This window comes from Typopeltis vanoorti, chromosome 7 (assembly GCF_054136105.1).
Source record: "Typopeltis vanoorti isolate ZY-2024b chromosome 7, IOZ_Tvanoo_1.0, whole genome shotgun sequence".
NCBI classification, from domain to species: Eukaryota; Metazoa; Arthropoda; class Arachnida; order Uropygi; family Thelyphonidae; genus Typopeltis; species Typopeltis vanoorti.
In genome coordinates this window covers 25,610,128-25,625,654 of record NC_143555.1, presented here as the reverse complement: position 1 = coordinate 25,625,654, position 15,527 = coordinate 25,610,128, and the positions used below count along the sequence as shown (strand labels likewise).

Genomic DNA, 15,527 nt, shown 5'->3' with positions numbered 1-15,527 from the left:
CCATTGCATAACAGGGTATATTAAGTATCACACCCACTTAATAGTTAACATTAATGTTTAATGTAGATATTATGAAGGTGTAGAGACATGCTTAAAAAAAAAAAAAAAAAAAAAAAAGGAAATTTTCTTCACTATTACTTTTTTTTTTTAATTAGGTATCCAACATGTACCAAAAGTTATGCTTTTGATTTGTTTCATCAAAGAATAACACCAAAGAGAACATTTTTGGTAAGTATTCAATAGTAATGTTAATGATTTAATATGAAAGTCTAATGAACAGTTTAACTAGGGGTTTTTTAAGGATCAAAGCTTGATAACAAGGAGGAGACTTCGACATAGTCTTTTAAGGAATGTGGGGAACCGATTGGGCACACTTCCATATCTCAGTCACTTTCAATTCAAGGGCAAACCAGTCAGAAGAACTCACACTTAAAAGCGTAATACACTGGCCTCATAGCATTAGTTGCTTCAACTATAATCCAAATCAACCAACCAATCTGGACTTCTGACGTAATGTCCATTCCTCACCTTCTTGTGGTGCACCTTCATTGATCAGAGCTTTTGACATTAATGTCCATTCCTCACCTTTTTGTTGTGCACCTTCATTAGCAGTTATCTCCTGGATAGGGACCAAATGAGGATTAGTTGGCAATTGAAGTTTAAGCAACTAAATTATATTTTTATTGGTTCGAACATAAAGTGATAGTACAACAAGATGAAAAGCTGGGCCACACTGTTTTTTTTTTCAGAAGGGAACCAGGATGAACAGTAAAAATTTGACTACAGGGAAAAAAACTCAAACACATCTGCAGAATTCAGTCATATAGGATGTGGAAAACTGGCAGAAGAATTATAGAAGCACCACATTGATATATTCGTTACTAAAACAAAAAAAAAAAAAAAAAAAGACAAAAACAACAAGTGTCTTCTAAATAACATCTACAAGTTGGTATTTAGATGGTATTCAGACAGTGATTATCAGGGAAAAGAAGATAAGAATAATCTAGTGTTCAACACCAAAAATGAAAATAATCTTCTTGAATAGCATAATGTCAAGTAGAAGTCATGTGTACAAACAGCAGAATAAAACAACCAATAAAAATATAATTTAGTTGTTTAAACTTCAAATTGCCAACTAATCCTCATTTGGTCCCTATCCAGGAAGAATTGAACAGTGAGACTTATTTGTGCCTATGGTTCTGCAGAAGATTCTAATAAGTATTAAGAACAAGTTGAAGATTATTTGAGTCATTAAAGAAGGCAACTGATATAAAGAAAAAAAAAGTTGGTCCTTGTTGGAATTAATAACACACATAGAGAAATATGTTGGAAGAATTTGGAGAAAAAGAGCAAAGCTAATAATAATCATAAGCACCACCTGCTACATTTCTGTTCTCTTCTTGGACTAAGTCGTCAGTAACACAATATTCCAGCAATAAAAATATTGCTGTCATTAAAGAAGAGTCATTAAAGAAGGCAACTGATATAAAGAAGAAAAAAAAAAGTTGGTCCTTGTTGGAATTAATAACACACATAGAGAAATATGTTGGAAGAATTTGGAGGAAAAGGGCAAAGCTAATAATAATCATAAGCACCTGCTGCATTTCTGTTCTTCTTGGACTAAGTCATCAGTAACACATATTCCAGCAATAAAAATATGCACACATTTACATAGAGAGAGAGAGGATACAGGAATAGGAATATGTGATGGCAGATAGTGGTATCTTCACACTGGTTCAGGCCACAAGTGCACAGGGTATTTGAAATAAGAAGTGGCCATCATTTAGTTTTGAGTAGAATTAAATTGAATATCATATTGAATAGAAAAAATTTAAGAGTTTTCAAAAGAGTCAAAGTCTATGAAGAAGAATGAAAGCACTTCAAAACAGTAATCAAGCCTTGGAGACTCAGTGGCAGATTCTAAAGTAAAAATTGATTAATCTGGAGATGCATGTGATGAATTTGCATGCAAGAAAAGAAAAATCATAACTCCGTGGGGAATTGGACAATGAGACTTATTTGTGCCTATGATTCTGCAGAAGATTCTATTAAGTATTAAGAACAAGTTGAAGAATTTTTTTGAGTCATTAAAGAAGGCAACTGATATAAAGAAAAAAGCAAAGTTGGTCCTTAAGAGGCAGTCCTGGAAAAGATGAAGCATATCAAATGTTCCTGGCAAGTGAGTTGGTGGATGCCCTGAGAGAATTAAAATAAAAGCAAAGTAGCATGATAAACTAACTAAACAAAATTTTTGGGTAGACTTTAGTAAGAATATAGGAGATAAATATCAGGAAGATGGTAGAATATTCTAGAGGAAGTTCAAAAAGCTCAAAAATGGAGAAGAATACTGTAAATGGAATCAGAGCTAATAAGGGTGACATGAAAACTGAAGATAATGATATCATACATGTATGGAGTAAATTATTTTAAAAGACTGTTAAGCCGTAACAGTGGTGGAAAATATTCAAGAGGAATGCAATCGAGAGTACATATCAGTACTTAAGATAGAAAAGCTATCAAAAAAAAAAAAACTTCCATTGTTGGAAGGCAGCTCTAGTGTACATGATATTCAAGCAAAAAGTGCTCAAGTATAGGGGTAGGGTATAAAAGTTTTATTAGTAGCTGCACTGCATAATTTAGAAGGTCAAATTCAAGATGTTTGATATCGAGTTCTTGGTCTATAGAAAGGAAAATAAAGCTGTATGCAAGAATTATAGCAGAATTTCTCTATTCAATGTAGAGAAATTTTTGCTGTAATTCCAGGTAAGATTTATATAAGCATACTTGAGAAGAGGCTAAGAAATATTGTCAAAGGGAAACTTTGAGAACAAGCTGGTTTCAAGCAAAACAGGTATGCAAGGTTACGATTTCAACTGTAAGACAGATATTTGATTAATCACTGGTACATTAATCATGCAGTACATTGTACTGAGTTGATAGCCTATATTTAAGTTTGTAAGTAAGCGGTTCGAATTGAAGAGGTTACAAGAAGATGGCTTAATGTAAAATCAGGTGTGGGACTAGCGTGTACACTATATCCACTGTTATTTGCCATTTATATGGATCACATTATGAAAGAAAGTGACATTAAACTGGATATCAAAATAGTTGTTAATTTTTTCTCTTTACTATAAACTTTGTTATACTACTAAATAAATCCAGTACAAGTTTGCTGCTTTCCTTAACTAAATTGAATAACTGCTGTATCAAATATGGCTATGACAATCAGTAACAAAAATACCAAACATGAAAATAGGCAGTAACATAGAACATTTCAACTGCATTCCAAATGGAGAACCTACAGAAAGAGTAAAATATTTTGGTTATTTAGGCACAATTTTTATTGAAGAAATGCAAATTAAATAGGGACTAGACATGGACAAAAGAATTTGCAAAGCTAATGTTGGGAGTCGGATTGGGGGGGGGGGGGGGGGGGGGCAACTGAAAAAAATTTAAATGGAATAAGAGAGAGAAATTAGTCAGAAAACATTGAACAAGCAGTATACAAGATGTTGCTCGAGACAGTTTTAACTTATGATCTGATAGCAGCATCAGAAGTAAAAAGCTGATCAGAGACCTGAGACCACAGATATGTGAGTTTTGAGAAAAATTAGGGGAGTGAATGGATGGTTTCAGTAGCAGCATCATATTCATAAAGGGAATATTAGGAAGGAACTTGATATTGTTTGTATTCAGAAATGTGTGGAGGAGCAGAGCTAATCTCTGCTGGTATGTCAAAGCTCATCATGAGACATGATGGTGAGCTTTGATATTGTGTCTCTCTACAAATATTTCTCACAATGAGACAATAGAAATTCTAGCCCAAAAATTATCATCAGACATAGTGGGCTTATTTAAACTTACAATCAAATCTGGTTACTTCACTTGGAAGGATAAAGCATACAAGCAAGTGGAAAGAATGGCAATGGGCTCATCACTATCACCTAACCTAGCCAACTTTTATCTTGAACACTTGAAGAAAATCTTCTCTTGTGACTCCTAAACCATTAGTCTGGCAGTAGAAAACAGACGATGTCTTTGCAGTCTGGAGTCACACAGAACAAGAACTCCATTTCTACAAAAAATCAAAAAAATAATCCTCTTTCTAGATGTACACATACAATGGAAACAAGATGGATCCATTTCTAAGTTGGTCTAGCAAAATCCAACTTTTACAGGTTGCTATATCTATAGTGCATCAGTCCATCCATCCATCTAAAAAAAATGGCACCCATCATTAAATCCCTAGTGTCTCGAGTACACAATATTTGTTGTTCCTCTAAAGCAGTGGATCTTAACCTTTTTAGTGATCGGCACCCCCTTGAGAAATGTGTTTCTATTTCTTTATTTAGGAAATTACATCTATTGCAAGATAATTTATTTATTGAAAAATAAATACTTACATATACATACAAAACTATATCTCAATTTTTAATGGCTATGTTGTTGTTGTTTATTCATAATAATACTTTTGAAGCGAGGCTCCTTTTTTGAAAGAGCAATGCGTAAGTCATCACTTGCATTTAAGCAATTTCTGGCTTTTGTTTTTATGTGCAAAAGTGATGAAAATCCCAATTCACACAGGTGGTGGCAAATGGTAAAAGTGTCTGCAATGCTGCTTTTGCCAGCTGTGGATAAGGTTCTAATTGTGTACACCGAAATTATTCTAAGTCCAGTTTTTCAAATTCCATTTGAATACATGCATTGGCTCGTATTTCAATAAGATCGTCTTTTATTAAATAGCTGTCGTCCATCAAATCTGGGTCAAAATTTAGAATCTTCTCTTGCACCCCTGGAAATGCTTTCTCACACCCCCAGGAGTGCACACACCTCAGGTTAAGAACCACTGCTCTAAAGGATCCAAGAATTGAAAACTATCAAGCAAACACTCCTACTAAATGAATACTATCTAAGAATAACACAGACAAGAAGTCCACAGGACTCACATACAATATATTAAAGGCATCTCTGAATGGGTTGCAAAAATTGAGAAAATATAAACTCATCACTACGTCCAAACCCATCAACAAATTCATAATCTGTTTCCTTTTCCATTACATGCATTCCACATATAATGCATGTGCTCTGCTGTTTTTTATATTTAAATTCTTTATTGTTGTTCTCTGTCTACACTGATGTCTTACAATACAGAAGCCGAAATATCTGTATAATAAATTAATTTTTTACTGTGATACATATGTGATTGTTATACAAGAACATTATGATAAAACATGATCAAATATCAGGGGTGGATATTACTTGATTAAACATGTCTTCTCTGTTTTTTGTTATCGAATTAGAGTTAGCAACAATAAGTCGGCAACTAGAATAACCTTAGCAGGTTGAAGATAGGTACCAAAAATGCATGAATCATTAATGCAAAGAGCTGAAACTAGTAGAAGAATTACATGAATAATGTGTTTAATGGGATAAGGATGAAAAGCAGGTAAAATTCTTTTGAATAATAGGATGATTTATTCAGAAACTGGGGAATCAGGATAGGATGGAGTGATAGAAACACTTACATGAAGTAAGTAATTCTCAATGTACAATAACCTTCTTGAAAGGGAGATTGGACATTGAGACTTCTACTGTATTACTGCAAGCTCCAGCTCAGAAGAAGTGAAGACATTTTTATTTATATATTAAATTTCTACAAGGATTAGGCTAAGAAAAATTGTGGACAGCAGACTAAAAAACTCTTCAAAACACTACAATTATATCATGCAAATGGAACATTAATATTTTATGAATTTTCATAAAATAAGGAAAAAAAATGGTGAGATCTTTCTGAGAAATAAATACAAAATGTTGTATTCAGGCAACAACAATCAAGGAAAAGGAGTAGCCATTGTATTCAACACTAAATACGAGGCTAATCTTCTTGGATGTGGGCAAATATCAGAATGGGGAACTGGACAATGAGACTTATTTGTGCCTATGGCCCCACAGAAGGTTCTATTAAGGTAGAAGTGGAGGAATCTTTTGAGGATTTAGAGAAAGCATCTGACACAATGAAAAAGGAGAAGTTGGTCCTTGTTGGGGATCTAAATAGCAGAGTAGGAAATGATTGTCAGACATACAAAAATATTTTGGGAAAATTTGGAGAAAAGAGCAAAGCCAATAATAATGGCAAATACCTGCTGGATTTCTGCTCAGGTCATGGACTGGTTATTACTAACACCATGTTCCAACATAAAAATGTGCACAAATTCACATAGAGAGAAGAGGCAAGGAATAAGAAAAGTCTCATTGACTGTTATTGTTGATAGTGATGTGTACAGAGGATTTGAAATTGGAAGCGATCACTATTTAGTCTTGAGCAGGTTAAAATTGAATTTCAAATTGAAAAGAATGACATGTAAGAAAGTTTCAAAATGAATAAAAGTTGAGCAGCTCTCAGATGTGAACTGTAGACTAAAATACACAAAGATTATTGAAGAAAAAAATGAAAGAGTTTGAGAACAGGAACCAAACCTTGGAGATTCAGTGGCAAGCCTTGAAGAAAACCCTGATTGATTCAGCTAGAGAGGCATGTGGTGAAGTTGTCTGCAAGGATAGAAAAATTAGAACTCCATGGTGGACATAGGAAGTTAAAGTGGCAGTGAAGGAAAAGAAGAAAGCATATCAAACGTTCCTGGCAAGTAAGTCAGCTTGTGCTCTTAGAGAATATAGAGACAAATGTAAGAAAGCTAAACAGTGTGTAAAACTAGCTAAACAAAAGTCATGGGAGGACTTTGGCAAGAACATTGAAAATAAATATCAAGAAGGTGGTAAATATTCTGCAGGTTGTTGAAGAAGCTTAGAAATGGAGGAAAGAGTGCTGTAAAAGGAGTTAGAGTTGATAAAGGTGACATGAAAACAGGAGAAAAAGATATCCTTGAAGCATGTAGTTAATCACTTCGAAAAATTGCTAAATGAAACATGCAGTGATAGCACAGAAGTAGAAAAAGCCATCAAAGGCTTAAAATGTGAAAAGGCAACAGGAGTAGATGATATTCGACCAGAAATGCTGAAGTATGCTGGTATAAACGTCTTGCAGTGGCTGCACTGCATAGTTCAGAAAGCCTGTACAGAGGGGCAAATTCCCGATGATTGGAGTAGGGCTCTCATAGTACCCATATATAAAAATTGGAATAAAACTGAATGTGAGAATTACAGAGGTATTTCCCTACTGAGTGTTCCTGGTAAGATATATGCGAGTATACTTGAGAAAAGGTTGAGAAGAATTGTAGAAGAAAAGCTTGGTGAAGAACAAGCTGGATTCAGGCCAAATAGAGGCTGTCAGGATCAGATCTTCACTTTACGACAAATAGTGGAGAAATCATGGGAATATAACAAAGATCTCTATTTGAGTTTTGTCGATTTGGAAAAGACATATGACAAGGTGCCAAGAGAGAAGCTATTCAATATGCTACAGTTATGTGGTGTCAGTGGGGCATTATATCAAGCAATACTTAGTCTTTATTTGAGTTCCAAGTCAGCAGTTAGAATTGAAGTCCAGGAAGATGGTTTAATGTTAAATCTGGTGTGAGACAAGGATGTACATTATCCCCTCTCTTATTCATTATCTATATGGATCACATTATGAAGGAAACATGATATCAGAATTGGAGATGTTAATTTCAGCTCTTTGCTTTATGCGGACAATGTTATACTTCTAAATAAATCTGCTATGAGTCTGCAATATTCCTTGACTAAATTGAATAACTGTTGTAATAGATATGGTATTAAGGTCAGCAATAAAAAGACAAAGACAATGAAAATAGGTAGAATCGTTGAAAATGTCAACTGCATTGTGGAAGAAGTAAAACATTTCACCTATTTAGACACGATTTTTAGTTAAGATGGTAAATTAAATATGGAAATAGACAACAGAATCAATAAAGCTGGTATAGTAAGAAGTCAATTGAATAAATTCATATGGAATAAGAGAGAAATTAGTCGGAACACTGAATTAGCTGTATACAAGACGGTGTTCAAACCAGTTTTAACTTATGGATCTGAGAGCTGGGTCAGAAGTAAAACACTTGACCAAAGACTAGCGACCACAGATATGATAATCCTCAAAAAGATTAGAGGTGTGAACAGATGGCAACAATGGCAATATCATATTAAAAAGGAGGATATTAGGAAAGAACTTGACATTGTCAGCATCCAGGAATGCATTAGCAGAGCTAATCTCAGGTGGTATGGTCACTTAAATAGAATGGGAGAGGAAAGATTAGCAAAACAAGTGTTCTCTGCCAGGTTGGCAGGAAAACGACCCAGGGGAAGACCAAGATATAGGTGTATTGATACAGTACAGAGTGGCTTAGACGACAGAAATATAAGATCTGATAGTATTGGGGTCTTGACAAGTAGCAGACTGATCTGGAGGAAAATTGTAGATAGGAAGTTAGTAATCATGTAAATTTTTCATGTTGTATTATTATATCCTGTACACCCCTTGAGGGTACATGGCAGGAATTTGATGATGATGACAATGAATTTTCATAAAATATTAATAGGTATAATTCTCTCTTAAATCTCTTAATGTCCAGATACTTCTGCATGATTTCATTGATATATACTTACATTTTTAGATACAAAATATATATTTTTAGAACCTAAACAACACCTGTCATATGACGAGTGCATCACCCATCCTCTTAACCATGTTGAGGGAACTCTAGCAGTGGGACTGGCCCTTTTCATTCTTCCTGTATTCCTCACTCTTCTTCTTCTCCTGCAGTCTTTCTTGTCTATACTCCAAACCGCCAACAATGGGATCTAATGCCATATCACACTATGTTTTTCATGAGATAGGGCACTTGGGCAACTGAAAGGGAATCCTTGCAGTTCTGTACTGCTTTGACCCCTGCATTAACAACGCAGGAAGTCCTGGATGGCCTAGTGGACTTGCCTACAATGGTCAAAAGCCAACAATAGCACTGCTCTTTTATCCGGAGTAATCCTTCCATTCCACTTTCCAATGCATTTCATGCTTGCCAGATAGTGCATGTACATTTGTATATCTGTTCTAGGTTGGAATCTATAACATTGAATCTGAAATCCCATTTTTCGTGAATCCTTGATTCTCGAATATTTCAGGAACCCCAGATATCATACTTGTATTATCTGATAGTAGAAATAAGAAACAACCAAGAGAATGGCCGATTGGAAAAATATTACCTTTCTCTATTCAAAACAATCAAAAAATACTCCTAAAACACTTAATAAAATATGTTTTGGCAATAGTCTATAAGCATCATTTCAGGAACATTTAAGAAAACTTCTCTGAGCAATGGGAGTGAGTGAGTGTGTGTGTGTGGGGGGGGGGGGGGGGGTTACCAGCTATGTCAAAACCTCATAAAACACTTAACTATTCTAGGATATGACATGATGTTGGAATGGAATCTCCTTGACCATGGCAGGACAGCTATTGAAGTACATCCTTCTACAAACTCCATCTTCTGTAGATGGAGATATCTTAGCAGTCCTCTTAGCTCCTACATCTCTAATCCATGTAAATGTCAGAAATATCCATTATTTGCTCCTACAATCTGTGGCCAGTGTGCTAGTAACAATAAATCATGCTCTGCAAAAAAAAAGAAAAGAAAAAAGTCTGAATGTATCAACTCTGAGAGAGAGATCATCCAGCCTATTCTCAAGCATGTTAAAGAAGTGGGAAAGAATAAGAAATAGATAAAATAGATCAAGCTGAACTGATCATTTCACATCAGGAAACAAAAATAAATCCCCTCACTATAACATCTGTCCTGAACTCCTCTTATGCTGAGAAGGTGACATTTAAGAATATATCAAAATTTATACAAATCTCTACATATATTTGATGTTCCTACAATTTCGACATACATGAATTTCATCATCATCATCAAATTCCTGACATCTACCCTCAAGTGGTGTACAGGATATGTTAGTACTACATGAAAAATTTACATCATTACTAACTTCCTATCTACAATTTTCCTCCAAATCAGTCTGTCACTTGTCAAGACTCCAATATTATCATTATCAGATCTGATATTTCTATCGTCTAAGGCACATTGTACCGTATCAATCCACGTATCTTGGTCTTCCTCTGGGTCGTTTTCCTGGCAGAGAAAACGACCCATTCTGTTTAAGTGACCATACCACCTGATATTAGCTCTGCTAACGTATTCCTGGATGCCGACAACGTCAAGTTCTTTCCTAATATCCTCCTTTTTAATGTGATATTGCCATTGATGCCATCTGTTCACGCTGCTAATCTTTCTCAGGACTCTCATATCTGCGGTCTCTAGTCTTTGGTCAAGTGTTTTACTTCTGACCAAGCTCTCAGACCCATAAGTTAAAACTGGTTTGAACACTGTCTTGTATACAGCTAATTTAGTGTTTCGACTTATTTCTCTCTTATTCCATATGAATTTATTCAATCGACTTCCTACCATACCAGCTTTGTTGATTGTCTTGTCTATTTCCATATTTAATTTACCATCTTCACTAAAAATCGTGCCTAAGTAGCTGAAATGTTTTACTTGTTCCACAGGTTCCCTGTTCACAACACAGTTGACATTTTCAACAATTCTACCTATTTTCATTGTCTTTGTCTTTTTAATGCTCACCTTCATACCATATCTATTACAGTGGTTATTCAATTTAGTCAGGGACTCTTGCAAACTGTAGCGGATTTATTTAGAAGTATAACATCGTCCGCATAAAGCAAAGAGCTGAAGTTAGCATCTCCAATTCTGATATCATGTTTAATACCACTTTCCTTCATAATGTGATCCATATAGATAATGAATAAGAGAGGGGATAATGTACATCCTTGTCTCACACCAGATTTAACATTAAACCATCTTCCTGGACTTCAATTCTAACTGCTGACTTGGAACTCAAATAAAGACTAAATTTTGCTTGATATAATGCTTCATTGACATCGAATAGCTTCTCTCTTGGCACCTTGTCATATGCCTTTTCGCAGATCGACAAAACTTAAATACAGATCTTTGTTATATTCCCATGCTTTCTCAACTATTTGTCGTAAAGTGAAGATCTGATCCTGACAGCCTCTATTTGGCCTGAATCCAGCTTGTTCTTCACCAAGCTTTTCTTCCACAATTCTTTTCAACTGTTTCTCAAGTATACTTGCATATATCTTACCAGGAACACTCAGTAGGGAAATACCTCTGTAATTCTCACATTCAGTTTTATTTCCCTTTTTATATATGGGTACTATTAGAGCTCTACTCCAATCATAGGGAATTCGTCCCTCTGTCTAGACTTTCTGAACTATGCAGTGTAGCCACTGAAAGACATTTATACCACCTTATTTCTGGTCGAATATCATCTACTCCTGCTGCCTTTCCACATTTCAAGCCTTTGATGGCTTTTTTTACTTCAAGTATGGATATGTATTACTGACTGTATGCCTGTTGTGTGTTTTTCCACTGTGCTATCACTGCTTGTTTCATTTAGTAATTTTTCGAAGTTATTACTCCATGCTTCAAGGATATCGTTTTCTTATGTTTTCATGTAACCTTTATCATCTCTAACTCCTTTTACAGCACTCTTTCCTCCATTTCTAAGCTTCTTCAACAACCTCCAGAATATCCTACCACCTTCTTGCCAAAGTCCTGCAATGACTTTTATTTAGCTTGTTTTACACAGTGTTTAGCTTTCTTACATTTGTCTCTGTATTCTCTAAGAGCACAAGCTCACTTATTTGACAGGAACTTTCGATATGCTTTCTTCTTTTCCTTCACTGCCACTTCTAACTTCCTGTGTCCACCATTGAGTTCTGATTTTTCTATCCTTGCAGACAACCTCACCACATGCCTCTCTGGCTGAATCATTCAGGGTTTTCTTCAAGGTTTGGTTCCTGTTCTCAAACTCTTTTATTCGCTTTAAAACTTTCTTTCATGTTATTCTTTTCAATACGAAATACAATTTTATCCTGCTCAAGACTAAATAGTCATCGCTTCTAATTTCAAACTCTCTGTACACTCTGGTGTCCTGCACCAGGGTGAAAACATCACTATCAACAATAACATAGTCAATGAGACTTTTCTTATTCCTTGCCTCTTCTCTCCATGTGAATTTGTGCACATTTTTATGTTGGAACATGGTGTTCCAGTAGCTGACTTTTTGCTGTTCACCCTGGTTCCCTGGCAAAAACAACGGGGGACTTGTTTAACTGGCTGACGCCCCAGCCAGCATGAAATTTTGTCATGTTGTTCCATCATTTTCTATATTGGTTTAAGCCAATAAAAATACAATTTGGTCGGCTAAATCCCAAATTGCCAGCCCATCCTCGTTCGTTCAGTATCTAGGTAGATACCCAACAGGGTGCACCATGAGAAGGTGAGGATTGGACATTAGGTCAGAAGCCCTGGTCGGTTCTCCACATTCCTTTAAAGGCTATATGAAGGTCTCATCAAAGTTAACAGCTGTGATCCTTAAGCACCCCCAATACATGAATTTTATTATCTTAATGCTTGAACTTATTTTGCATCAGCAGCATGAACTATAATGGCATAACTCCAGAAATCATTCCTCTAATTTGAACTGTCTGTTTAAAAAAATAATGGCAGTACCACATAAAGAAAACCTTCAGACACTGCCACAAAAAACTACATCCATTCTACAGTTTATCCAGTGAATTTAAAGTAAATGTAACAACTGTGCAGAACACATGGCAGTGTCCTGGACAGTTGTTGACATGCTGGTCATTCATATTTTCCATAATCAAATTCAAACACTAGCCAGAACTGGATTCTGTCAAAATATTGAATATGTGATGGTCCTCATTCAGAACCATAAAAGTTCTCTGCTTTTATTTTTTTTTTAGATTTGTGGGAGACTATAAGACACCTTCACATAGCCTTTAAAGGAATACAGAAAACTGACCAGTGATTCTGACCTAATGTCCAATTCTCACCTTTTTGTGGTGCACCCTGTTAGATGCTGGCAATTTGGGATTTAGCTGACCAAATTGTATTCTTATTGGCTTAAACCACAATGTAAAATGAATCTACAACAGGACAGAATTTCATATCAGCTGGGGCATCGCCTGATCCCATTGTTTTTGCCAGATAACCAGGGCGAACAAAAAGTCAGTTACTGGAACAAATCCTGAAATACATCCCAACTCAACATCACCAGAGTTCAAAATTGGTACTATTAACATATAAAGCCTGAATGACAAAGAAATGAAACTAGCAAAAGTATCGGATAAGTACCAGATCGACATAATAGGGGTGACTGAAGCAAAAAAGACAAAAACTGGTTTCATCTTTCTAAGCAAGAAATATAAAATGTAATATTCAGGCAATGACAATCAGTGAAAAGAAGATGAGCTATGGTATTCAACACTAAATACAAGGCTAATCTTGAATGGCAGGCAATATCAAGTAGAGTGATGTGGGCAAATATCAAAATGGGGAATTGAACAATGAGACTTATTTGTGTTTATGGTCCCACAGAAGCTTTTCCTAAGGTGGAAACGGAGGAATTTTTTTGAGGCTTTAGAGACAATGACACAATGAAAAAAGAAAAATTGGTCTTTTGCGAATCAAATAGCAGAGTAGTTAATGATTATCAGACATACAGAAATATTTCGGGAAAATTTGGAGAAAAGAGCAAAGCTAATAATAATGGCAAATGCCTGTTGGATTTCTGCTCAGGACATGAAGGGGTTATTACTAACACAATGTTCCAAGATAAAAATGTGCACAAATTCACTTGGAGAGAAGAGGAATAAGAAAAGTCTCATTGACTATGTTATTGTTGATAGTAATGTTTACTCGGCTGCAGGACAATGTGTGCAGAAGATTTGAAATTAAAAGTGATCACATTTAGTCTTGAGCAGGATAAAATTGAATTTGATATTGAAAAGAAGAACATGTAAGAAAAATTTAAAGCAAATAAAAGTTGATCAGCTCTCAGATGTGAACTGGAAAATACATAAACAATATTCAAGAAAAAATGAAAGAGTTTGAGAACAGGAACAAAACCTTGGAGATTGAGTGGCAAGCCCTGAAGAAACATTGATTGATTCAGACAAAGAGGCATATGGTGAGGTTATCTGCAAGGATAGAATGATCAGAACTCCATGGCATATCAAAATTCCTGGCAAATAAGTCAGCTTGTGCTCTAAGAGAATAAAGAGACAAATATAAAAAAGCTAAACAATGTGTAAAACTAGCTAAACAAGAACATAGAAAATAAATATCAGAAAGGTGGCAAAATATTCTAGAGGCTGTTGAAAAAGCTCAGAAATGGAGGAAAGAGTGTTGTAAAAGAAATTGGAGATGATAGAGGTGACATGAAAACTGGAGAAAAAGATATTCTTGATTTATGGAGTAATTACATTGACCCTTGAAAAACGTGTTTGAACTAAGCAGTTCCACTTATATGCGTTTTTTTTTTTTTTTTTGAGTAAATATATTGGAAATTTTTTAAAAGAATTGCGACAATTTAAAAACACTAGCAGATGAGCCATGTAGCCTTGAAATATCGAAATTAAAAAGTTAAGTGTGTCATGAATGCATAAAATATATGTAGATCTAGTTTATTTTATCATTTACTACCATAAAGTATACACATGATGCACACAATCACTTACTGATCCGTACATGGACATTTGCAGTCGAGAGAAATGTTTATACTATAAATTAAAGATACCAAGAAATTATATATTTGGTTTAATCCTTTTTATCCCTGGTGCTCACTACCTTTAGACTTGAACTACGTTCAGGCACAAACAACTGTTTTGCTTACTTGGGAGAAGGAGTAAAAAAACCAAGTTTATAAAATTACTTTGTATCCTTAATATATATTATCCCCAAGGAAAAAAACTTTGCACATATATATATATATATATATTTATATTTTTTTCATATTATTTTCATATTATTTTGACCATTGCTGTGGCACATCACAGCCTCTAGTTACTAATGCACCAAAAAAAATAATAATAATACCAAGCATGAACAATATCTCTAGTTATTTTTCTAGTTATTTTCTATTTCTAATTATTCTAGTTATTTGATTCCTGTACCTTCCTGGATGTGTTGAGGAAGTTGTGTGACCTTAGGTGAATAGATGAGGATCACTAGTTTTAATTAAAAGTTTCAAGGAGATTATATTTAAAGCACTTCATCCATATTTTTGTTTCACAGATATAGGAATATCTTTGCTATTTCCCATTACTGTATCTGTGGTTTACCTAAAAGGTCTTTGTGTGTTTGTGTGTGTGTGTTGGAGGAAGGAGGGAGGTATTTTATCTCTTTTATTTATAAGTGCTCTATCCTTTGACTTAAAAAAAGTGCCACATAGATAATTAAGTTCTATGGCAAGGCACTGTCATATGATCTGATAGTCATGACTCCATGTGTTAGTATTTTGAGTATACCATATTGTTGAATTGTATGATTTGTGAGTGGGGGTGTTGACTTTCCATAAAATAAAAAGAAAAAAAAAAAGAGGAAGAAAGATAGATGCTTGATTCAATTTATATTACGAAATGATTTTTTACAATG

At 34.9% G+C, this 15,527-nt stretch overlaps 1 protein-coding gene across 1 annotated transcript in view; it reads left to right on the top strand.

Annotated features, from left to right (window-relative positions):
• The window catches only part of ash1 (histone-lysine N-methyltransferase ash1), a 585,771-nt gene that overhangs the window by 555,852 nt on the left and 14,392 nt on the right, over nt 1-15,527 (top strand). The window contains exon 25 of the mRNA XM_090395574.1: nt 156-228. Coding sequence (XP_090251700.1) covers nt 156-228 — 73 coding nt within the window. The remainder of the gene's footprint in view (nt 1-155; nt 229-15,527) is intronic.